This window comes from Triturus cristatus, chromosome 7 (assembly GCF_964204655.1).
Source record: "Triturus cristatus chromosome 7, aTriCri1.1, whole genome shotgun sequence".
NCBI classification, from domain to species: domain Eukaryota; kingdom Metazoa; phylum Chordata; class Amphibia; order Caudata; family Salamandridae; genus Triturus; species Triturus cristatus.
The window spans coordinates 1,722,513,064-1,722,538,684 of NC_140590.1; the positions used below are offsets into that span (position 1 = coordinate 1,722,513,064).

The 25,621-nt window shown below is 42.4% G+C and overlaps 1 protein-coding gene and 1 long non-coding RNA gene across 3 annotated transcripts in view; one reads left to right on the forward strand and one right to left on the reverse strand.

Annotated features, from left to right (window-relative positions):
- Positions 1–9,992, forward strand: part of LOC146812896 (uncharacterized) — a 395,123-nt gene extending 385,131 nt beyond the window's left edge. Inside the window, exon 3 of the long non-coding RNA XR_014966935.1 lies at positions 9,892–9,992. This is a non-coding gene — a long non-coding RNA (uncharacterized LOC146812896). The remainder of the gene's footprint in view (positions 1–9,891) is intronic.
- The window catches only part of LOC146812897 (ovostatin-like), a 433,862-nt gene that overhangs the window by 268,645 nt on the left and 139,596 nt on the right, over positions 1–25,621 (reverse strand). For both annotated transcript variants that reach the window (XM_085619963.1, XM_085619962.1), the window contains exons 12-13: positions 16,810–17,046; positions 15,748–15,805 (exon numbers count right to left, since the gene is read on the reverse strand). In XM_085619963.1, the coding sequence (XP_085476089.1) occupies positions 15,748–15,805; positions 16,810–17,046 (295 nt within the window). The remainder of the gene's footprint in view (positions 1–15,747; positions 15,806–16,809; positions 17,047–25,621) is intronic.

Consider the following 25,621-nt stretch of genomic DNA (forward strand, 5'->3'; position numbering starts at 1 on the left):
ACCCCTTATATGAACAATCGGATTGGTTTGAGATCATAACTGGGTCAGTAAGGCCAAGTGGTTCAGGTAAAGGTGAGTTCTGTGAGACAGACATTTTTTTCAAACTATCTGTCCAATGTGTGGCACAGCAACTTGTACGGTGGTGGGCTCCATCCATGGGATAGGGAGTCAGTACCATCAAGCAAAAAAGTTGTCACCGGGTTCAAGTGGGTAGAGCACTCTGCCATTGGCGGGCTCCAGTCGTGGGGGTGAGGAGTCCTGAAGAATATGAGAATGCCAAAGGGGCTCCGAAGGGAACGTCTATTCAGGGCTGAAGATGATTGAGCAGGGGTACATTAGCCTCCTATTTGGGAGGGAATGGTGATTAATTATTTATTAAAAGACACTCATTACTGGGGCGCAGAGGGCTCCTTCCACCCCGAGCATGGGTGCCACTGCATTCTGTGTCATAATCATCCCACCTATAATTCTTCTATATTTGTTATCTCCATGCCACTATTATCCCCTCCTTGCTCTTTTTCTTATCTCTGTCCACTTCCACATGATCTCCTAGCTTGTCCTTACCGCCTTCCTCCCTTCTTTTTTTAGATTTTTTCTCTCCTTGCTCTTCCTTCCAATACCACTTTTCTTTCTCTATATCTGCTCTGCTCCCCTTTTTCCCCATTATGTCTCCTCTCTTCAATCTATGTCCTACTCTTCTCTCTCCCACAAAGTCTCTCTAATGTTCTGGTTATCGATGATCCACCCATACTCTGTCAAATCTATAGCTTGACTATGCTTCTCTCTCATTTTGTTTCTGTCCTTGGCTCTGACCTTCTTGTATGCCACCTCTTATTCTATCTATCCCCTTTGGGTTGTTTTTATCATACTTTCCTTTTTACTTTCCCTACATTTTCCCTTTCCTTTCTATGTGTCAATCCCTTTCCTTTCTTAGTTTCTTTCTTAGTTTCTTTCTTTGTTTCTTTCTTTCTTTCTTTCTTTCTTTCTTTCTTTCTTTCTTTCTTTCTTTCTTTCTTTCTTTCTTTCTTTCTTTCATACTTTCTTTCTTTCTTTCTCACTTCGATGTCTCATCCTCTCCATACATGTTTCCTTTTCTCTATACACTGAAATCTCCCCTCTCCATCACACTCCCAAATCATCTTTCCTCTCCACCTCTATATTATTTCTGTCCTTCCTACTTCTCTACGTTCCTATCCAGTACCTTTCCTTACTCTCCAATCCCTGTTCTCTTCCAATCCAGAACCTATCTACAGAACTTTGTCATGCTCAATGCCAGACGCAAAACATTTTTCTCATGCTTCAATGGCCCCTTCTCTGTGGCATCTTCATTGCCTTCCGCTTTTACACAGTAAAGCAACATTTGCTCTGCATTGGCCATTTGATAACCTTATATTAGCTTGAGAGTAAGGACACAAATCATATTCATAATATTAACAGTAAATATTTAGTGATTCTGATCCAGATTTATTAACTCTTTGCGATGAGTTTGCATTACAAAAGTGACACAAATCCAGCACATAGTGTTGTGGTTGGATTTACTCTCTGACGCAAATCATTATTTATGTAGGAAAATTGCCCACAGTAACGCAAAGTAGCACTATGCACTAAATTGTGCTACTTTGCATTGGGGAGGCATACCATAGGTGCTACATGGGCATTCCCATGCGATCACCGATGGGTTTTGAGGAAAATACCTATCTAATAACTTTAACAGATGGGGAAATGAGCCAAAAAATGATGTCCTCTGATGGCAGGGGTAACATTGGAGTAACTTTTAAAAGTCTCCATATTTTTCAAACTTTGCAAGTGTGATGGACTTTACAGCACACATACAGTGAGAGATGTCTTAATGGATATTATTTGTAATGTAAGGATCCCATTCTAGTACAACACCTATGCTTGACAGAATGCTCACATCCTTGTTCTAAGGTAAGGCAATGGAATTATATGATTTTGCACCTGTGGCCTTTTCTGCATGAGTATGGATTTGCCACATGTGCCTCACAACCCATCATCTGCTGTATAATTTGCAGGTTGTAATCCCCAAACTTTGCTTCTAGCTTGAATGGATAAAACGTTACTAAAACTGGGTATACCCATATTGCTGTGAATTGGACGACCGTTCACAAAGGTTGACTGGGCACCTTTCCGTTGCTTATTGTTGTATGTGGATGTTAAATTGGTACTAATGAGGTGAAAAAGTAGCCCAGTTAGTGTAAGCATGTATGAAATGTCAAAATAATAAAGTAATACTATCACAAAATGTGCAGCATTATGCGCAATAATTTGCCTTTTTTTGCCGCATAATTCAACCCTGCTGCATAATTTGGTCCTCTCTTGACGCATAATTCCAGTGGCCCGGACTATGCCAGAAGGCAAAGGTGGGAAAGCCAACAAATTAACAGAGACAGCTGAGCCAATCTTTTTGCTCTGGCTCTTAAGAACCCATACACAAGCCAAGCCTTGAAAATATGTGGCATGTCAATCATGCAGCACAGATTAGGTTAGACTATGGTAGGTCTTCAGAATCACCTCATTTTGATACATCAGATTATGTGCAAAGTATTTATTAAACATGAACTGAGAATCGTTCCTGCTCCCCACCACCTCCCCACAATAAACAATGCTATTAGTGAACTAAAGGGCAAGTCAGGGGTCATGAGTACCCATATGTGGCCTAGGTTAAAATTATAAATGGAGAAACTTTGTTCTGTACAGTGCAAAGTCGGAATTCATGTATTTGAAGGCACCGTCTGGGTGGTGATGAATCAAAAGGAAGATCGGTTTAAAAGTATTTGCCTATTCTTTAAGATGAAAAATTGTTTTTTTTTTACAGTTTTTTGAGCATCCGCGACTGGAAAGTATTGGAGCTCTTTCTTTGAGCATCAAGACTGGAACCTGTTAACAGAGCCGGCTTTAGCGCTGATGGTGCTCAGTGTGACACTGTTTGTTGGCGCACCCCAAAGACCCCCTCTGCCACAGATTCCCTCACTGACACCCTTTACCTCAAGTCTCCATAGACACCCTCTCTCTGATGCATTTAACAGTTTTATAGGACCACTCATATGAGTGAAGGGTGTCAGAGCACTTTATATCACACACACATTACACAAAGACAATCAAAGGAGAGGTCAGCATTCTCCACACCAGAGGGACATTATCAGTTCAAGGTAATGCCCTTTGGCTTAAAGACTGCACCTGCTACCTTCCAAAGATTGGTGAACAGGGTCTTGTCTGAGTTGGAACAGTTCAGTGCAGCCTACCTGGATGATATAGTTGTATACAGTTCTACCTGGGGGATCATTTAAGCCACCCAAGGGAAGTGCTTCAGACCATGCAGCAGGCAGGCTTGACTATTAAGGCAAGCAAGTGCTAAATATGGCAGAGTTCTGTGGTGTACCTGGGCCAATCCCCAGGTACACCTGTGTACGTGTGTAAATCAGTGTATAGGAAATGTTACATAAGACAGAGGATAGCCAAGTGTACCGGTTACATTTCATCCACACTGGAAGGCAGCATAATTTAAGAGTGCTTGGTGCGAAGAAGTGCAAACTCAGGATTTAAAACGTAACACCATGGTTGGAGGTTTTCTTTCATAATAACTATTGTTTTCTACCCAAACAAATCCGTTTTGCAACATTAGGATATGGAAAGACTGGGGAAAAACTCTTAACACTCTAATATATACCTTGCAGTTTGCATGCAGCTCTTTGATAAGTTAATAGTTCACAGTTCTATTTTAGGATTTTAACTTATAAATTGAAAATAACTAAAGGATCTTTATCAAAATCAGTAGCCTACTGAGCTTTTCTCATAAATACAGTTCTGTGATTTGCATGGTAAATGTCCTTTACATCAGGCATATTAACCCTCTGTGCTACCTTACGATGAGTCAAAACATCCACTAGACAAGACCTCGGCCTCACTCCAGGAAGAACTTCAATCACTGGAGATATCTTAATATTTTTATTGTGGCCTGAAAATTGCTGGTGGCCAAGAATGAGGCAGTAGGTGTTTTACAAACCTTAATATACCTGCCTTAGGCCCGACCCTGCGATGTTCTCCCAGTTTCAAGGTCAGCAGCACTGGCCAGAATGCCACATCCACACCCTTTCATTGCAGTGTGAAACACATTCACATGTGTTTTGTTTCGCAATGCCTGCTAGGGACCTCTTGGAACACTGGAAGCCGCCTCTTTGTCATTTAATTGAGTTAGTGGGCCTCCTGGTGCGCCGCCTGCCTTACAATGGGACATTTTCATGCTTCCCTTTTGTTATGCATTTTGTTCCTCGAGGGAAGAGCGCGCTCCCATTGAGTATCTGGGTGCTGTAAGAAGCAAGCTGTGCACGCGCATGCATGCAGCCTAGAGGGAACATAGGTCTGGAATAGTCTGATTTGGGTCCCCTGGGACTGTGGTACAGACTACGGTATGGAGCTGGTGTGGACAACCATGGGCCATTCTCCTCATGGTAAATGCTGGGCAGAGCAGCCACGGTCCATGCAGGTAACAGAGGTGGGGCTGGGTTAGGGAAGTTTCGAGGGACGATGCCGAAGGGAAATTAATTATTTATTTAATTTCCCCTCTGCATCGTCCCTAAAAATCCCCCCTTACCCGGCCCCTTAGCTGTTACCTGTACAGGCCGCGGCTGGGGCAGAGGTATGACCTAAGTAGCCATAGAGAGGCGTCTTGGGGATGGAGTGCTCTCCCATTGTGATGGGGTACATTTGTCATCAAGGGCCCTCAAGTTCTTCATTTGACTTTTGCACAATTTTAGGGGCCATTGCTAAAGCTTTCCAGTGGTGTCTGGGGGGAGGGCAAGAAGTCCTGGGACCTCTTCGCCCTGTAGCAGAATTACTAGCAGCAGAAAAAGGGGGCTACCCAATAATGTTGACTGATTTACTGAGCTGACCCTATGGAGGGTGGTGATTTGTGTGGGCACTGGGCAAGCAGGAGGGGAACTAACCAGTTGGTGCTCCTGGACCTTTCTGACTTACCCCGGGATGCCTAGAGTTGAACATGTTAGAGGTGGCATGGTGGCTCGTACCCAGGCAGGGATGGAGTGCCATGCGGTGCGCTGGTGTATTTGTTGCTATGGAACTGCGGGTATTGCCCATCCCTCTGTGAGATCGAGGGGAAGTTGCCGCTAAGGTTTGCTTGCCAATAATCCCCGGGACGCCCTTGGCTGAGGGCATGGATAAGGAAAAGGGGCCTTCTGGCACTATGCTTTCTAGAGTTCTGCGCTGTGGTGGAGAGTAGTATTGCTTCTACAATCTTTGAGCTGTTTTGCTGACCTTATGACCTGTAGTCTCATGACTATTATGTCTGCTTAACTGTGCTTCTCGTTCCTCTCTGAACTGATGCTGTTTGAATTAAAACCATAATTGTAGTCTCTCTCCTTGCAAGTCTTCTCAATAGGGGGCAGCGACTTGCACGTTGTGAGTGCACTTTCTGGAAGTTAGACATGAGAAGCAAGCAAGGAAGGTAACACCCATATTGTAAAGCAAGTGTCATGAAATAAACAAACCAAATACATTTCAGCCATGAATTCCTCAGTCCAGGGATCAGCATTAACAAATGCATTGTCACTGGTCTTTGAGAGGCTTCATAACAGGAGCCTTCTGACAGTCAGACCTTGGTGACACACAGACCTTTGGCTGAAGTCCCAGTGGGGCAGTTGCAATGCTTTGCTTAGGACCCAACAGAATGATAAACTCATTGTCAGATTGTAACAGGAACACCCAATCTTTTAACAACCAAGGGCTTTGCCAGACGCTCTACACATGTACATTAAACAAAGAATGTGAATGTGATGACCTCAGGGGCGATACAGCCTTTACAATGCAGCTCAAGCCACGCTGTGCCTTGACAACGTGCTTCCAACCGCAAATGCATCTTTACAACGCATTCCTATACCATGCAAGTCGTTACAAGGACTTGCCTTAAGGAAAGCGTTCTTGGACTGATGTCCAACATTTTACTTACTGTTGTGCAGACTTGAGTTGGAATTGTAAATTATACAAAATTATTTATCCACAACGGTGAGGGTCCAATAAGTGTGCACTGAAGAATATTCCGTTAGTACAAATTTACTAAAAGTATATATTCCACTCCACCTCCAGTGGCCCACCGTAACAAAAACCACTAAAGAATAAACAATGTATCAATGAACGGAAGGAGTGGGCAAATAATCACCGTTGTGGATACATAATTTTCTCAATAAGGGCGTGTAGCACGAGAATATTGACTTACTTTAACGAGTATCATGGAAGACGATCGCGAAAAGCTGGCAGCGGAATTGTTCCAACATAATAATCCTTTTAAGCAAACTATACAGAAGAATTTACCCAATAACAGTTTAAGGGATACATTTTTGAAATTAGAGAAATTAAAAAAATTGGGATTATCTAAGTGGTGGGATGGAGTAACTCTCAAAAAACTATTTAGATCAACAAAGAATCCCGAGAGGTCTCAGAATATTAATTTTCCCGACATTTGATGACCTCGATGAGGATCATCTCAAGAAATGGGAAGAAAATTTATATGCTTCTTCTTTCACAATGATTAATATATTAATAAAAAATGCGGACAGGAAAGTTGAGAAACTAAAAGCTCAGATAGCTGAGGTGGAAAGAGAAATTAAGGACATGAATTTACCAGAATTGACTGACAAAATTTATGTAATATTAAAGGATGTCATTAACAGGCATCAGCTACAGATTAAGGATCAGAAACTCAGTAAAATACGCAGAGATGACAGGGATTATAACCAAGGCAGAGTATTTACTTTAGCTAAAGGCTACGATGAGAATCCTAAATACAAAGAAATTAGGAGAGTAACAACTCAGGGTGAATTAAGCTCTGTAAATTGTAGCAGTTCGAGTATCTCTTCTACCGAAGATCCCATTTCATTGGGAGCAGTGGGTGGTGTCCCTGTTAAAAGCTCTTCTTTTTCCGAAGAAATTATGAGAATCAGAAAAGGAAAGAAAAAAACCCCTACAGAACAAGAAGGGGGAGGAAACATAGGAAATACAACGATAGGAACTCGCAGTCAGGACAAAGTCAGTGATTGGAGGGATACCTTATGGGAGATGGTGAGGATACGTAGGAATTGTAATTTACAAACTGATTTTATTAAGGAGTTGGACAATCTTCACAAACGACTATCTCAGAGAGGATATTCCAAAAATATTCTCCATAAAGCTAGGAGCAGGATAATGAAGGTAGAGAGAAATGCCACTCTAGTACAGAAAAACAGGAGTAGCTCTACCGAGCGAATATCATTTGTGACAACTTACTGTTCACAAAAAAATGAAATTTTTAAGGCTCTAAGAAGAAATTGGGGTCTATTAAGAGGTGTTCCGGGTTTATTCAATGTTATTGGTGATAAACCTGGAGTGATATACAAACGCAGTCCAACTATAAGAGAATTGATTACCAGGAACTATATTGAACCTGTAGAAAATGCGAAATCAAATTGGTTGCCTAAACCACCGAATGGTTTCTATACTTGCGGATCCTGTAATGTGTGTGATATAGGCATCAATAAAATTAAAAATTTCATGTATAACACTATGAAAGGATACAAGATTAAGGAATTTATTAATTGCAACAGCATGGGAGTTATCTATGCCATAATATGTGCCTGTGGAAAGATCTATATTGGTAGTACTAAGCGTAGTCTAAAACTTAGGATACAAGAACATAGAAGATCTGTAATGAATCAAGATAACAGATCCCCTCTGTATTTGCATATAAAAGATAAACACTCGGGATGAATAGTATCAAGTTCCATGTAATACAGAGGATTTTACCAGGAAAAAGAGGTGGTAATTGGGAATTTAGGATTAGGCAAAATGAAGCCAGATGGATAAGTCGTTGCAGATCGGTAGAGCTGGGGCTTAATAGTGATACAGAGCTTCATTACTTTTTGGATTGATGGAGTCAATAGTAATGTCTATAAGTTTGGGCCTGTATCTTTATAATGATTTGGCTGTAGATAGTAGGTTTGTCCACAGTATTGGTGTACTTAATATGGGTACATATCAAGGTCACTCCGCGCCACCATTTATGGATTCCTTTTAAGTGTCAAATAATATAGCGTATGTTTACAATTTGGCAGAGATATCAACTAGGGATACGCATAAAGCAAGAAGGGACACTTTAATTATTTTGGACCACTCAGTATTCTTGATGAGATAATGATTGAAAGAATAAGATTATTGGTTTATACTTACGCCAATGTAATAATGGCGAATCACGATTGCTATGTGTCACGAGAATACTTGTAAATGGGGAACGTACAGGATATTATCTATAATAGACTCATTGTGTACCATTGTAATGGTTTTAATAATGGATTTATTGATTGAGGTTAACACTAGTGAATATATAAGATCATTGTTCCCAAGGGCAGTTAGCATTATATATGCCTGCTTTGATGGATTATCGTCATTACGAAGTACTCGTGAACTAGGGTGAAGTTTTTGGTAAATGCGTAATTGATGGCACATAACTGTAAGAGTCATTGATAATATTATTGTTTTGTTGGAATGAATATACATGAATTCGATTGATTTACACGGCCGTTTTTATGCGGACCGGGTAGGAAATACTGGTTGTTTCATTAAATTGAAGATTCAGCGTATTGTAGACTGTCTGAATGCTTGAGAACAGTCTGGATAAATTAAGCCTAATTTGATTGGACATTGATGTGAGGACCAGATAGGGAGCACCCTTGGGTTATGCAAATCGCAGGCTTAGAGAGTGGAAATTTGATTGGCTAATGATATTTGCAAGGCACGCTGTGTGCACGCGGTAAAGTAGGTGAATGAAGTAAGTAGAACAAAGCATTTGATTGGTTGCTAAATGACGGACCAGAGAGGAAACTGTTCAGGATAATTAAGGAGGGATATCTGATTGGTTCAAAAACAGTATATATAGGAAAAGCAAAAGATACAAGGTAATAGCGGTGATATTTGAAAGAAGGTGGAGGTCATGAGGAACCTAGTGCCAGAAGAGAAGGTATGAGGATATAATTGATGGATTTGCTTGCTTGTTTTCTTCTTTAATTAGGTTTAGAAAGGAATACTGATTTGGTTCCTTTTATGTCATGTTGTTTTAGGACTCGACATACCTTCTAAGTAACTAGAATGGATATAAAATGAGGTGAGGATTAAGGATGGGAAACTGAAGATACTTAAATAAATAGTAATATGGGAATAATTAGACTATAATGTTTTCTTATTTAGAAAGCTTTTTTGATGAGAAGAACAAAGACTTGGATGTTACTGGCACCATTCCATACTAATTTTTCAAGCCGCCGTGGCAATATTTTTTGAGGTATGTGGTAGAATGAAATGAATAAAGTCAAGGAATTATGAATTAAATAATAAAAATAAAAATAAATTGCAATAATAAAAAAAAATGTTGACAGTTATATTTTATTCTATTTAGAGAAACGTTTAATTTGATGAAAGAGGAAGAGAGGGAGAACTTGAGAGAGGTGAAAAATAATACAAAATCATTGACCTGGATGACATTCAATACCCTTTTGAGATTGGCATTTAATGTTGTTGTGTTATTACTTAGGAGGTATGTGACTACATGAACTATGATCTCAATGATGTGTTTTGAACTCTTTGATAGATTACTTTGTGTGTTCTAAATTCTTTTTAATATGATGTGATTATGGTTTTGGGTAAATTCTCTTCTATTTAGATTGATATATAGGCAGGATGTAAAGGTAAATTGGTTGAATATAAGATTGTCATATAGGCAGGATGCAAAGGTCAAACATGTATTTGACAGCACTAATCTGATTGTAAATATGCATTAGGTTATAGAGACGTACTACTTATCTGTTAGTGATAATATCTTTTTTATTCTTGCAGCCCTGATGAGGTCCCAAGGGGGACGAAACGCGTTGGCTGTATTTATATATTACTAAGATTGTTTTTGGACTTCCCTGAATGTGTTGGAGCACCAATTTGAAAAATATTTAAAAGAATAAAAGAATCCTTTTGGAAGAAATTTCTTGGACTACAGAAAATATTTTGTTTGGACTACAATAATTTATTGTTGACGGATTATTTGCCCACTCCTTCCGTTCATTGATACGTTGTAAATTATACAATTGGAACTCCGGCACTTTCTGTACGGTAAGTGGTTGTATTGACTTGCGTGGTAAAGGAATGCAGTGTAAACAGGGCCGGACTGGCCATAGCGGGCACCGGGCGTTACCCCGGTAGGCCGCTAGGGTGGGGGCTGGTTTTGGGCCCCTGGGGGGCCGTTTTTGTTACCGGAGGTCGGCAATATCGGCCCCAGTAACAAAATCGGCCGAAACTGGCCCTCGCAAACTGCTCGGCTGCACTTCCCCTCACCGCAGGGGGGCGGCTGAGCAGTTTGCCAGTTTCTGTTCCCAGTCCGGCCCTGAGTGTAAAGACACATTTCTGGTTCAGACCACGTTGTCAAGGCATGCACGCTAAATGCCTGTGTGGTTCTGGCATACACCCCTCTGGGGACATCTCACATGATCCGGCTAGGCTTGGGTTCACAAGGGGAGGCGGAGTTAGATCTGGACTTCCCGATGGGAAGGATGCTCACCTCTTCAGACAGCAGACCCTGTGAGGCCACTTGCTTTGACACCTTTGAGGAGGAGTGAATGATTGACAGTGGGCAGCTGATGGTTGTAATAATATCAGTGCCTTGAAACCACTGTCATCAGCCTCAAGCCGAAAGTCCTAATTTGACGGTCGCTCAGTGTGATATGGCTGGTGAAAGCGGTTTGAGAGCACAGAAGTGAGTGGAAACCAAAAACCAACTAAAAACAAATACAAAACAAAATGTGCACGATTTTGAACAATTTCAGAGTCCTCTCCCCTTCAGCGAGATGTCTCTGCCAGCCATAGGACACAATTATCTGCCTTCTGATTGGAGCATTGTAATACGCTTTCACTTGCATTAATTCGAGGACCGAAAGAGGCTATTTTTGTTTCAACTGATTACCAGCACTCTTTCTGCCTGCACCCTAACTCTCGCGTGCAGTTCCACATGAGCATTGGCTAGTGAGAACATGGGATGTTTTTAGGGGTGTGCGAAATATCTATAAATAAATATCGTTTTGCAAATTTCCCAATTGTAGGCCTAGCCATGTTTCGCAGTTTCCAGTTTCGATAAAACGACACATTCACATTGCTTCTCCCTGCAAACTGTTTCCCCCATACACTCCCCCACCACATCTCTCCCCTCCCCACCCCGCCAGTGCTACTTGGTGCTGAAAACGGATATGTCACTTTATTGGGGGTTACATTTAACAGCATTTTCCTCAAGACTTTCTATAGAGTTGCAGGACATTGGTGATCCTTTTTTCCTTGAAAGTCACAAAATTCCAGATTTGACTGTAGAAACCTACATGCAAACTTTGCAAACTAGAGATAGTGATTGTAGTGTTTATGAGGATAACACAAGGTTCACAATAGAAAAGTTTGTGTTATACTCTTTGTAAAGGAGACGCTTTAAGCAGCTTGTGCTGAAATGGGATAACAAAAAAACAAATAAGACCAAGGCAACATTTGTTTCTCTCTACCTCCTTAAACAAGCATTACGACCGCCAATAAACTCTGCTTTAATTTGGCAACATTTACACACAGGTGTGGTGTATTATATTTCCATGTGATATCATAATAAAGTCAGACCTATTGCCTTTGCCGAAGCTTGTCATTAAAGGTGATGGCAATGTACAATTTGTGGTATTAATGGTGGTTTTGGTCATGGCGGTGTGGTGATATTGGTAGTGGTACAGTATTGGTAGTCTTGCTGGTAGTGGTGTTGGAGATCACATGCTATTGGTGGTGTAGTTGTGCTAGTGGTGGTGCTATATTTGCGATGGGATGGTACTGGTGAGGGTGTTGGTGTTATTGATATTGGCGGTAGTATTGGGGGTACTAGCAGTGGTATTGAGGTGGTAGTTGCATTGAAGGCATTTGTATTTGGTGGCTGTATTGGTGGGGGTATGTGTGGTGTGGTGGTACTGATAGCCACATTCGCACTGTAGTGAGGGAACTGATACTGGTACTATTGGTAATGTTGGTTTTGCTGGTGGCTGTGGAATTGGTGGAGTCTTTTATGAAGGTTGTGGTTAAGGGGGCACTGGTGGCCGTGGAGGTTTTGTGTGGTGGTATTGATGATTTTGTATTGGTGGGGGAGTGTTTTTTTGTGTTTGTTGTAGTATTAATATAAGTGCTGGTGGTAGTATTAGTGTTGTAGGTATGGGTGGTGTGTGGTGCTCAGGTAATTTGGTATTAGTGATGCTGGTGGTATTGTTGCTCAGGTAATTTGGTATTAGTGATGCTGGTGGTATTGTTGGTGGAGGTATTTGAACAGATTGTATTGGTGGTTATAATACTGGGATTGCATGAATGAGATATAAAAATCGAACGTGGCAAGTGTGAGAGTTGTGTGCATTTCTATTCTGGAAAGTCCATTGTGTGGTGGACTGCAAGCCCTTCATAGGAGAGGGAATCATCCTACAACAGCCACAGTATGAGCTGAGAGACAAATACTCCTGTGAGTGGAGCCAAAGGACACTTTATTTATTTTTAAATAACTGATAACAAAAGGTTTGGAAAGATTGACCTAATATGAAACAGACAAAGGATGTGCACAATTCTTCCTTGCATAGATGCTGACTGCATGTCCTCTGTCCTGATGCTTTTGAAAAAGCTGAAAGCTAGAATAATAAACACAGTGCTGGCTGTGCGATGTTATATATACGACCACATGGTGTCAGGATTGTTCCTTAAACGTTTCAAAACAGACATCTATCTCAAATGTGGACTGTAGCAGATAAACCTATGGACCTTTTGACAGGCTGGTGCGGCATCAACATGTCAGGGGTAGCTGAAGTGACATCTCCCATCCTGTGATTTCACCTCCCACAATGATAGAACAGGCTCGACAGCTTCTACCACCCTTTGGTCATCCCCACAACACCCTTCTATTTAGTCCGGGGAGATAAAAAAAAAGCAGCAGTGGAAACCACAGAAAGTAAAGGGGATTAGTCGAGCCTGGTTATCTTGTGTTAAACCTGACATCCTTTTGCGTGGTCGTCCTTTGCAAATTTTGCCTTTCGCCCCTCCTGTTTTTGGGAATTCATTTTTGTTGGCATTAGGACTCAGTGCATTTTACCACTACTAATCAGTGGTAAAGTGCTTGTGCACTCTCTCTAATTTGCCAATATCGAACTGGTACATTTAAATTACTGATCAGTCCCTAGAATATGGTACGACATGTACCTAGGGCTTGTAAATCAAATGCTACTAGTGGGCCTGCAACACTCACTTAGCCACTCGCTGAAGTAGCACTTTAAAATTGCACGACAAGCTACAGTGGCAGGCCCGGGACATGTTTTAAATTGCCATTGCGACCTGGAAAAAAAATCCTTTTGCCTGAGCTAAACCTCCTTATTTAATGCATATTAGTCACCCCTTAGGTGGGCCCTAAAGGTTCCCGGGGCAGGATGCATTGTATTTAAAAAAATAAGACATGGGGGTTCAAGTTTTACATATCCTGGTAGTGACAAACACCTAAATTCGTTTTTCACAACTGTAAGGTCTAACTCTACCACTAGCTTACGGTCTTACATTTAATAAGTGCTAACTTTGGATTGGGATCAGAGAGAGATCATGTTTTGACTCAAATGAATTGTAATTGTAAATCCTCTTTAGTGGTAAAGTTGAATTTTAAGTCACAATTCTGAAAAAGCTACTTTTAGAAAGTTGGTATATGTTCCTGGATCACATGACTAGACAGTGTAGTTGGCGGTTGGCCTTTGTGTATTCCTTCTAGACATCCAAACAATACAGGGACTGGGTGCCGACAGGATGGGCCACCCTAGCAGGATTGGGGGTGTAGCTGTGCACAGCCCACTTGCACTTCAAAAACACTGCCTCAGCACACACAGAAAGAAGAAGTTGGTATTTTCTTGTCCTAATCATATTGTGCGTTCTGCCAGTGTGCTGGATCACATGACTGTAAATGGCTCTGCTGTTAGGCTTTGTGCATTCCTCATACTGACACAAAAGGGATTAGGAGCAGGATGGTCCATCCTGCCATGATAGATTGGGGCAGAGCTGCTACCTGCCCAACTTACACTTCAAAGTGCTTGTCTTCTGCACATACAAACGAACATGAAGCTAGTCCTTTGTCACCCCAGACTTCTTGGAGTCTAGGCAGGGAAAGGGAAGAACATTCCAGAACCAGATGTAAGAGTAGAACAGTATGTTCCCCTATGCACCATGGCTTGACCCAGGCATAAATATTGGACCCTCAGAACAACTCTTCAGTACACTCCTAGACCTGTGGAAGACTTCTGGACTGCCCTACCAGCAGCGGACTACCCTGCTGCTACCAGAGGACTGTCCATATGCCTGAAGGACTGCCATGGTGCTTGATGGAAACTGGATCACCTCCATGAACCAAGGACCACCAAAAGTGATTCCAAGTGCTAGTGGGCTGGACTCCTGTGTAAGATATGGGACATAACAAGCTCATGAAGCCTTGAATCCTTCTGCTGGCCATTGCTAGAGTGAGGGCTAACCCCCCCAGTGGTGCCCGGAAGGTCCTGCACTCTCGGTAGTGATGTTGGTGGTACTTCTCCAAAAGCTGGGACTTGGAACATTTTTCAACAAAACTTCCTGGGGAACCGAAAGAAGGCCATGACCTAGCTGTCAATCAGGTGTATTGCTGGTTGACTTATCTTCGTGGTAGTGGACTGAACTTTGTGGTAGTTCCCAGCTCAAAGTCCCTTTTAGTTGGACCTCTCACTGACAGTATAAAGCCTCGTGGAGCCCTCTTCAGCTATAGCTTGCAGTTTTGTTCCGCTGGAGAATTTTGACTTTCAAAAACGTTGTCTTATCTGAAGGTAACACTCTTCTTTGGGCTCAACGAGATCTGCTCCCCATTGACAACTGCTTTCTTGGCCTGGAAATCTAGTCTCTCCCGCCTGGAGCTTTTCCTTCCCTTGTCAACGGATTCACTGAGACTTTGTCCAGTAGCTCCCTGGCATCGACAACTCCTCTTGGGACACAGCTGCCTTGTCCTGCTGAACTCTAACATCTCAAGAACTTCCTGCTGGATGTTTTATAGTCCTAGGGTAGGGTCCTAGTGTAAGCGGAGACCAGGCCCAATCAATCTTGTGTATCTGACCACAGCGATCGGCCTTAACTTTCGCATCTGACCTGGTCTCACATGACAAGATGCCTGCTATTGGCGCTTAGATACTTTAGGAGCTATGTTTCACTAAAAATGTTAAAAATGTATAACTCTGATTCTACTGATTGGATGGAATTTAGGTTGTTGTCATTTTATTAATTTAAATGTTCTCTATTTTTCTAAATAGGTTTGCGAGTTTTCTACTGTTGTGTTTCATTTCATTATGGGTGTTTGCTGCATAAATACTTTACACAGTGCCTGACTGCTCTTGTTCAAAGCTACGCAATAAAACAATTTCACACATCTTGTGATTCTGCCTCCATGACCTGTGAGACCAGAGCTAGCTAAGACAATACACGAGGCAGAGAACCTCCTGTTACCCTTTGTGAACCTCAACTGATGTCTGTGCAGAGAAGTCTAACAAATATTTGTGCTCAATGTTGACCATGTGGTTAGAAGAGGCATTACTTTAAACTTTTGTGAAATAATGATTAGTCATTATGGGAAAGGAATTGGAAAAGATTGTTCATACTCACCACTTCCCAAGTTGAATTTCACTTCACCAGTACTCCAGAAACTAGCTTTGGCCATGACCTAGGGGCAGAGGGTTATTGCTGTGTGAGTAAGTAATGGCACAGTCATGCACAATTGAATACAGCTTACTTTATATTATGACCTTTTCTTTGAAAGGGCTTCACTTTCACCCCCAATCCGTGGAATATACTGAGTCTGACTACCACTGAGTGTAGCCCTTGCACTAGCCCCAGTATGCTCCCCTTAAGGCCCAGTAACTGCCACACTGACTGCACAGTGGGTTTCCCTGGTGCTCTGTGATGGCAAGGCTCAATCAGTATCATATCCTAACTTATCACTGGATGTCAATGCAGGGCCAGAGTCTGCATACACCATAACCTTAGCTAAGCTCTGACTTGACCCTGGTTGTCATTGCTCCATCAACACCTGGCCGGTCTAAGCGAATGTGGAACTTTGACTGGCCTATTTGTGTGTGTGCTGCCTCCAGAGCACCAATTCATTCCAGAAGAGGGGAGTGCTACATTAGCACCAAAGAGTGCTAAGACCTCATGCAATGCAAGCACTGACTACTAGAAGTCACTGACGCTCTGATGACTGCCTGCTCCCACTGAGGTCCTCAGTCAATGTCATCGCCTAACTAGGCACTAGATGTCACTGTAACATTTTTGTTCCTTGGGTATTAGGTCAAATGTACGAATCATATGGTCAGAAACACCAAAATAGAAATTTGAAGTTAGAAAAACCATTAGCTTGAAAGCAAAAAGTGTGAAAAATAAGGGAGTTTGTAAAAAGTTTTAAAACATCGCAAGGGCTATTTTAGGGTAAGGGTTAGGCAAATTGTATGCTATTTATAGTAAAAGTTACTGTCTTCGACCTCGATTTGTCTTCAGGTTCTCCTTAGGATTTTAGTCAATAGTATTTTTAAATTACCAGTTCCTGGTAGGAGGGCCATGGCCCAAGCTCCACTGGTCTTCAGAAGCACTGATTTAAAGTAATACTTCATGTGCACCCACCAACCACAACTACTACTACCGAGTGCATATTGCGCCTTCCAGGACACTCACCTTGTATGTAGCGGTGACAGTGTTGGTTTTGGACTGCAGCGCTGTTTGGTTCAGGATGCACTCTGCTTCCATGGTGACAGACTGCCCACAGGGCAGCTCTCCCTCAACAGGCTTAATTTTCAGGAAGCTTCCACTTGGCGAGTAGCAACGTTGGAGAGTCAACTGAGGGTAGTTGTTGGGTTGCCATGTCCAGCTTGGGCTGGAGTCAAAGCATTGCCGGTTGTGGTCATACCGAGCCTGCTCAAGTGAAGGGACACCGTGGAGAGAAAGAGAAACAATGAACAAGCATTGGCAATGCCAGTAAGTCTAGCTTATAAATGAAAGTGCCTGTTGCATCATTGATGGCTGTCGACAGACACTCAATAAGCCATCACACACACACTCTGTCAATCATCTTTTCACTCATGGAACCATTCATCAGTCCACTGAATTATCCTTCCATTCATCGTCTGGCACAATCGCAATAAAATAAACACAGCAACATACGCAGGATAAATTAAAAGAATACATGTAGAAAAAATAAAACATGTTGCATTCTAAACATGTTGGGCATATGTTTGTAATAAGAAAAATAAACATAGCAGCAGGTGTTCGTCTCGCAAAACAATTTAACAAAATGATACACTATTTAAAAGTCAAAACATAGCTGCCATATTTAGCACCAATGTGTTGGCCATTTGGAACAGCAATCCATAATGATCTCCTGGTTTATAGGAAGTGTCCATGTGGAATACACTGAACCACAGGTGAAATTAGTGGCAAGCAAGCAACCTGTTAGCACTGCCTTGAGAGTAGTATTATCCTCTTAAGAAATATTAAAATAAAAAGAGGCACACAGGAAGAATCGAAAGGGATCTATAAAAGGAGAATATTCAAAACAATAGGACCGGCCAATCAGAAAATGGCATCATTCACAGGGAAAAAAAGCCAATGACTGTTGCAGACAGAACCATTACCTGACGCAGTTTGCTGCTTTGGATGGAAAGAGAGTGAAAATACACTCAGGCAGACCAAATGGTATAATAGAGTGGACCCAAGGTCCTCTATGTCTGTATGTAAATGCATGCTTCAATTAACCCCTTTCCTGCTGAGCCTTTCCCCCCAGTATTGAGCCCTTTGTTGGCTATTTGGGGTAGTTGGTGCTTAGGGTTTCATAACTTTTTTCCACTTAAACTATCCATGGCAAAGTTGAATCCTTTTTTCCAACATCCTGTGGATTCTAAATGTACCCAGGGTTTGACAAATTAGCCAGAATACAGCAAGCTTTTTGGGAAAAATTGGGTAAAAGTGCTGAAAAAAAGCATATGATTTCTTCCCTGCAATTGGTATAAATAAAGGGTTGCAGTGATAAAATTACCATCTTCACAACTTTCAGGAACAGGCAGGCTTTTTTTTAGAAAACCAAAATTATCATCACAGTTTTGGCATTTTAGTGGGACATAGCTATTTTCCATATTTTTTGTGCTTTCAACTTCCTACCAGTTAGTGGTAGAAATTGATGTGAAAGAAATAATGGATCCAGGAAAGCTATACATTTATGGAAAGTAAACAAACTTCCAAATTCGGTAAGGGGTCATTTGTGTTCATCCTTCAAAGTTTTCCTACAGAAAGTAACAGTTGAAATAAAGAAATATTGAAAACAAGGTGAAAAACAGCCGGTTTTGCCTGCCTTTTCACTTGTAACTTCTTCTAAGTATGGCGGATGTTTAAATGCAAAAACCCTTTCCGTCCACTGGACCCTTCTGGTTGGGGAGGTATATGTGACTTGTAGGTTCACCAAGAACCCGAGTTGCCCAGAGCCAATAACTGAGCTGCACCTTGCAATGGTTTTTCATGGTGTACCACATATCCAACAATTCACTTTCTAAAATATGTGAAAAAAAGGTATCAAGGAAAACAACCTATCTCCAAAATGGGAACAACATGTGAAGTTTAGAAGCAGTGGTTATTTGCACAACTCCAAATATGTGGGTACCTATACTTGCTTGTGAATTAGAGGGCATTTTCGAAAATGACTTCCTGTTTACACACTGTCTTACAAATTATAAGGCAGAAAGGCATAGAAAATCAATTGGTAATAACGATTGTTCTACTAAGTCTCCCAATAAAAATGGTACCTCACTTGTGTGGTTAGGCCTAGTGGCCGCAACGGAAATAGCCCAAAACACAATGTGGACACATCACATTTCTTCTAGTGAAAACTAACCCTTTTTTCGCAAAGTGCCTAGCTGTGGATTTCGAACCCTAGCTCAGCTGGAACATAGAGAAACCCAGCAAGCCTATACATTTCTGAAAACTAGACACCCAGAGGAATTTTGGATAGGGGTGAGTTGTGTGGCTCTCACAGGGTTCTGTTACCCAGAAACACTTACAAACCTCAAACTTTGTAAAATAAAAAACACATTTTCATCCCATTTCAGTGATGGAAAGTTCTGGAAACTGTGAGACACCACAAACTTCCACCCACCCAGCATTCCCCTACGTCTCCTGATAAAAATGGTGCCTCACTTGTGTGGTAGGCCTAGTTTCCGTGACAGGAAACAGCCGAAAATGCAACATGGGCAGATCACATCTTTCCAGTGAAAACTGACCCTTTTTTTTTGCAATGTGTGTAGCTGTGGTTTTTGGATTCTAGCTCAGGTGGCACCGAGGGAAACCTAGCAAATCTGTACATTTTTTAAAACTAGACACCCAGGGGAATCTTGGATGGGGTGACTTTTGTGGCTCTCACCAGGTTCTGTTACGCAGAATCCCTTGCAAACCTCAAACTTTGTAAAAAAACTGAATTTCCTCACACTTCTGTGGTGGAAAGTTCTGAAAACTGTGGAGAGCCACAGACTTACACTCACCCAGCATACACCTAAGTCTCACGATAAAAATGGTACCTCACTTGTGTGGGTAGGCCTTGTGCCAGTGACATGAAATGGGCCAAAACATACTGTGGAGACTTCAAAATTATTGATTACAAAAGATCTTGTTTTGTGAGGGAGTCACCTGCATTTTTGTTACCGGGATCGGTGGACATCTTGTGAAACCTACCAATCCCAGATATTTCTGAAAAATAGACACCTTGGAGAGTCCCGGGGGGTATAACTTGCTTGGATCCCCTAATGTTTTCCTACCCAAAATCCCCTGCAAACCTCAAATTTAGGGGGCACCTGTGTTTTTGGTCTACGGATCCGCGGTCATCTAGGGAAACCTACCAAACCCACACATTTTTTTAAACGAGACACCTAAGTCCAGGGAGGTGTGGCTTGTGTGGATTCTGCAACGTTTTCCTACCCATAATCCCCTGCAAACCTCAAATTCAGCAACAAAAAATCACATTTTCCTTACATTTCTGTGGGGGATCACTGAGCTGGCACAAATGTCCAACTACCCAGCATTCTCCTTGATCTCCCGATAAAAATAATACCTCACTTGTGTGGGTGTCCAATGCAGAGTTTCCTAAAAGCATACTTTAAAAAACATATAGCGCTCAGAGTTCGCTGTGCTATTCCCTCAAACCCTATGCTTTTGGCCCCTCCTAGTCGCAGGCTGTTGGCCCATCCACACAAGTGAGATATCATTGTACTCGGAGACTGAGAGGAACGCTGAGTGGTAGGACATTTGGGCTTTCTGCTGCCCTGGGAGTGTGGGGAGCAGATCGAGGGCTATTGCCCCTATATGTCTTCAAGGGGAGCAGAAAGGCTGTGGCCATTTTTTAGGGGGAGGTGGGGGCATTGGCATGACTATTCTGGGAAGTCCCCACCCCTACATATCACAAAACCTAACATAAACCCTGTTGCCTGGTGAGCTTTCTGCCCCCCGGGGAGGAGCAGATCAGGGGCTATTGCCCCATCTGCCTCCCGGGGAGGTTGAAAGACTATGGCTATTTTTAGGGGGGGGCTAGGGGCATTGGCGGGCCCATTCTGGGCAGTCACACCCATACCTGTAGGAAAAAACATGATTTCTGGGGCCTAGTGGGCTTTCTGACCCTCCCCCAAGGGGCAGATAAGGGGCTATTGCCTGCACATGCCTTCCAGGGGCGTGGAGTGGGGGTATTGGCATGTTCATTCTGGGCAGCCTTACCCTTTCACGTAAAAAAAAGTGTAATCCCGGGTACCTAGTGGACTTTCTGCCCCTCCCGTTGGTATGGGTGAGGGCAAATCAGGGGCTATTGCCCCCTTATGCCTCCTGAGGGTACATAAAGACTGATATTTTATATGGGGGGGGCATTGGCATGCCCATTTTGGGTGGCCCACCCCTATCAACATATATAAAATAAATCCCAGGGCTTAGTGTGCTTTCTGTCCCCCGGGGAGGCAGATTAGGGGTTATTGCCCCCATCTACCTCCCATGGGGGGGGCAGAAACACTTTGCCCGAGGTGATGCTCCTCCCTCCCTGGTGCATAATGGGTGGATCCCTACTTGGGGATTGCACTCCTGCAGCGATCCCCAAGCGATCGTTTACTTTGTTTGACTTCGTGATGATTGGAAAAGTGCTTTTTATTACATAAACCGGTTACGCGCCACAAAGAGCAGAGGAGCACTTCCGCTGAGATTGTCCTGGACTGAACGCGCTGTGACTAAGATGCAATTTGCAGACTTTGACCCATAACCTACTACAGATGATAGCCAGTTCTACACAGGTGGACTTCCTGATCCATCACACTCTGGTATGGGGGTTAGGCTATGCTACAGTGATCTGTGAAATTCCATGTAACAAAGTACCTCCCTACAGACTTTAGTACAGAGAAATAACAATCGATCCTTAAAATCCTATTGCCTTAAACGCATCCTTTTCAAAGTAAGTAGGTTAGGCCTACCGGCTTTGTCATAACGTTTTATAGTAAACAGATCAAACCTATGAAATCTGGCATGTTTCTCACAATGAACTGATTAAGCCTTTACCCTTTAACATTGGCTTTAAACTTTACCCAAAACAGGCCTGTTCAGCTCTAATAAACTGGAAACAATCATTCTTTTAGTTAAAAAATTCCTAATATGTAGAAAAATACAGTTTGCAGAACAATATACAACCCTTCAACAGGGCCTAACAAGAATCTTCCCAGTGGACACCCCACGGTTTGTCACAGTTGGTGGCCAACATCAAAACCCATATCTACTACGGTAATCTGTGAGATTCCATGCATAAAAGTAGCTATCTGTAGGCTTTAAAGTAGAGGATTAACAATTCTCACCTAATGGAGAATTATGTTAATATAGGCTTTTCACAATAAACAAGTGAAGCTTAGTCCTTTTATTATAACAAACAGATCTGGCCTGTGGCCATGATCATTGGTTTGCCACCATGACTAGCTGAGTCCTGCTGCATAGAGTATAAACTTTGCCACAAGCCAAAAAGTACAGCACATATACTGTTTTTAGTAGAAGCATACAACTTTAGCCCAATCACAACATGCTAATGGAGCCTAAACACCTTTGTCAGGAGAACTCTGAATGCTGTTTGCTAATGAGCTAAGCTCTAAAGACAGTCGCTCTGTCAAGCCAGATGTAAAAATCCACGTAGTTTAATGAGTGCTCAACTCTCATCTGTGCTGCTACCAAATAACCTGTAATTCCCCTAGTTATTTAAGATACTTAAATAGCACTAGCCCCTGAAAATTCAATGACAGGCAGCTGGATAAATTAACAAAACGAAAAAAGCTGCGAAGAGGGCAAGCACTTCTTTTGTGGAAGAACACAACTTCTGCCCAATCAAAAGATGTACTCCTGGCTTCTATCAAGAGGGCAGAGCCAAAGCCTGTCTCCTGATGGATGCCACATAATCATCTGGGTACAGTTGCCAGGCCATAAGTGTGAAAGTGGGATAATGACATGGTGAGGGGTGAAAGATGAAGAGCAAGAAACAGCGAGAGAGACAAAACAATGAAGAGCAAAGAGAGATATTTAAAGGCAGGATCGAAAGATAAACAGATGGCAATAAACAGAAATAAAAAAACTGAATGGAGAGATAATGAAAGAATGCAGGATGCACAAAGAAAGGGAGATAAAACAAAAAATGAAAGCAAGAGAAAGAAAAAACGAAAGATAAAGCACAAAAGGGAAGAGCAAGGGAGTAAAAAGAGAGAAGCAGGTACACATGCCTTTACCACACCTGGCAAAAATATATAAATGGCATTTGATACCTTACATATACTTACCATGCGTGCTACAGGCATGCGTGGTTAAGGCATCTGAGTGGTACAGGCTGTGCTGAAAAGGCATGCGTGGTAAAGGCATGCATTGTAATATCATACATTCCTCTTCTTGAGGCCCCAAGTACTCAAGAGGACATAACATGTAACATTAACACAGCAATGGGCCTTATAAAGCTAAGTCTTAAAACTCCAAAGGTCTAAATGATTTGTTTATTAACATAAAAAAACACTTTGGTGAATGCCAATTTGCACCCTATTATTTAATGCAGTTCTGAGTGGCTGTTTGCTACCCAAATACCGGACGGAATACATTTATGAACTGACTTTTAACAATGACTGGCAAAGCCAAAAGAAAATCAAAGTTTTGTCTTTGCCAATGCTTGCTTTGAGATAATTTTTGTCGTTTTATTGATTTTTGATGCAGCTGCCCAACCCAAAGGGGCTTCACCACACCTCTCGAAAATCATTATCGATAGCCCATTGATTCTACATCTGAACGATCGGCAGAACAACTGAATAATAGTCTCAATCTTTCTGCTTCAAACAGTAAAAACCAGGTCAACGTGTTTCGGCACAAAAGCCTTGATCACAACCATTGCTCATTTCCCCTAAAACATGACCTGGCTCCTCCAATGCGATTGGAAGCACGGAAAACATATTTATGACCAAGGGTCTGAATTAGATCTCGGTGGACGAGCTACTCAATCACAATGGTGACGGATATCCTGTCCGCTGAAATATAAATCTCATTCTATCCTATGGGATTTATATTTCAGTGGACAGGATATTCGTCATTGTTGAGATGGAGTAACCCATCCCCCGAGATCTAAATCAGTCCCGATTATGGACACTAATTCTGATCTATATATTACTAATTGACAAGGACATTGACATTCAACTAAATAAGCTGGAATAGGAAATCACGGAAAGAAAGGTAAGAAGATTTCAAGGCAACAAATTGGATTATGATTCTTCGAGAGTAATTCTTCGGACTCTTTCTCAGTCCTTCGCTTCCTCCTTCTTTCGCCCTTTCTATGTTTTTCCCTCTAGTTCTGGGTCAAAGTTTAATGTGAAAAAAATGTGCGCCAATGCCCGCAAATAAGTGCTGGTGGGCCCCACCTGCACACCCCGCTCAAACTAAGCACTGGATGAATGATCACAATTGGGGAAGGAAGTTACTCTCCTTGTCCATGCCTTCTGATGCCACTTCCATATGCTCTCAACCCTGCTGCAAAGTACTCATTCAAGCACCTGCATGGGGGCGGGGTTTTCGGCTGAATATACCAATGCTGCACTGAAAAGGTCCTTCAGTCTCTGCTGTGCTGGTTAAACACTCTGAAGGTAGCCATAACTCTCAATAACTTAAAAGGCAACAGGGAGGGGGTGGCAGCATCGGATACATTTTATCCCAAAAGCCCAGCCTATTATTTGCTTTTCAGCTTCACAAAACAAGGTTTTATGAAAATTCACCTCACATATAATTTATCCTATTCATTTTTTTATTCAACCTTCTGGAATGATTGTTTGAACAAGGAATGCACGTTTACAATCCTAATTCATCCCACAGTAAAATCTTTTAGGAAAGAGTAAGGGTTCGTCGGTTGTGGTCCGACTACTATCTACTTCTGCAATCTGACTATGCGTGCGGTCGGGGGCAGCAGTCGGAGGGACCGACCAACGCTTTCCGACGGGCTCTTTTGGTCGCAAACTCACTATAATCCCTTAAGGATGCAGTTTCTGCCATCAGGATTATGATGTTGGTTTCCGACAGCCATTCCATGTCGGCCTTTCCGATATAGAAAGGCTGTCAGAAAGCAACCTTGGGGGCCCTAGCAGGGCCCTGCCCTTCCGCGGCCTTCGCTATGAGGCCCTGGGGGCACCCCTTTAACATCCCTGCACCATGTGACAGGCACCATGAGGTGCCTCTCACATGGTGAAGGGATGTTCAAAAACTTCAATTTTTCTATGGGCACTTATGCTGCTGGCATTTTCTGCCCGCCGCACAAGCTCCCATAGGAAAATTGATGTTTTTGCGACTGCATAGTGTGCAGTCGCATCCACATATTGCGGCCGGAACTGCTGACCTGAGGTTGGTTGGTTCTTAATCCACACCAGTGTCGGGCAGTCATGAGTCTCCCTGACATATTAATCAGGGCCTCAGTCTTCTTAGTACATGATTAGAAGAAACATTTAATGAGGTATTTTCTCCAACCTCCTATTGCCATAACAAGGGGCCTGATTTACAGTTTGTGGGATGGGTTCTTCATCAGAAATGTGACATTGGGCCACATTTATGACCGTATTTAGCAGTCGCAAATGGGAAATCAGGCGGTTTGCGACCACTAAGTATGTCTGTGGCATGTACAAACCCTATTTTGCAAGTCGGAAACTTGTACTGAATCACAAAATAGGGTTTGCAACTCACTATTAGGAAGGGGAGTGCCAAGGGCGTCGCTTCCTAAAAGCGGCTCTCAGTGCGACGTACAAATGTTTTGCAGCCGAAATGCAGTCGCAAAACATTCACATTTTACCACCAATGTAAAGTTGGTGGTAAACCAGTCGCAAAGGGGAAGGGATACCCAAGGGACCACTTCCCCTTTGCCACTGTGGGTGCAAATATTTTTGAAGAGCAGGCATTGGTCCCACAGACCAATACCTGCTCTTAAAAA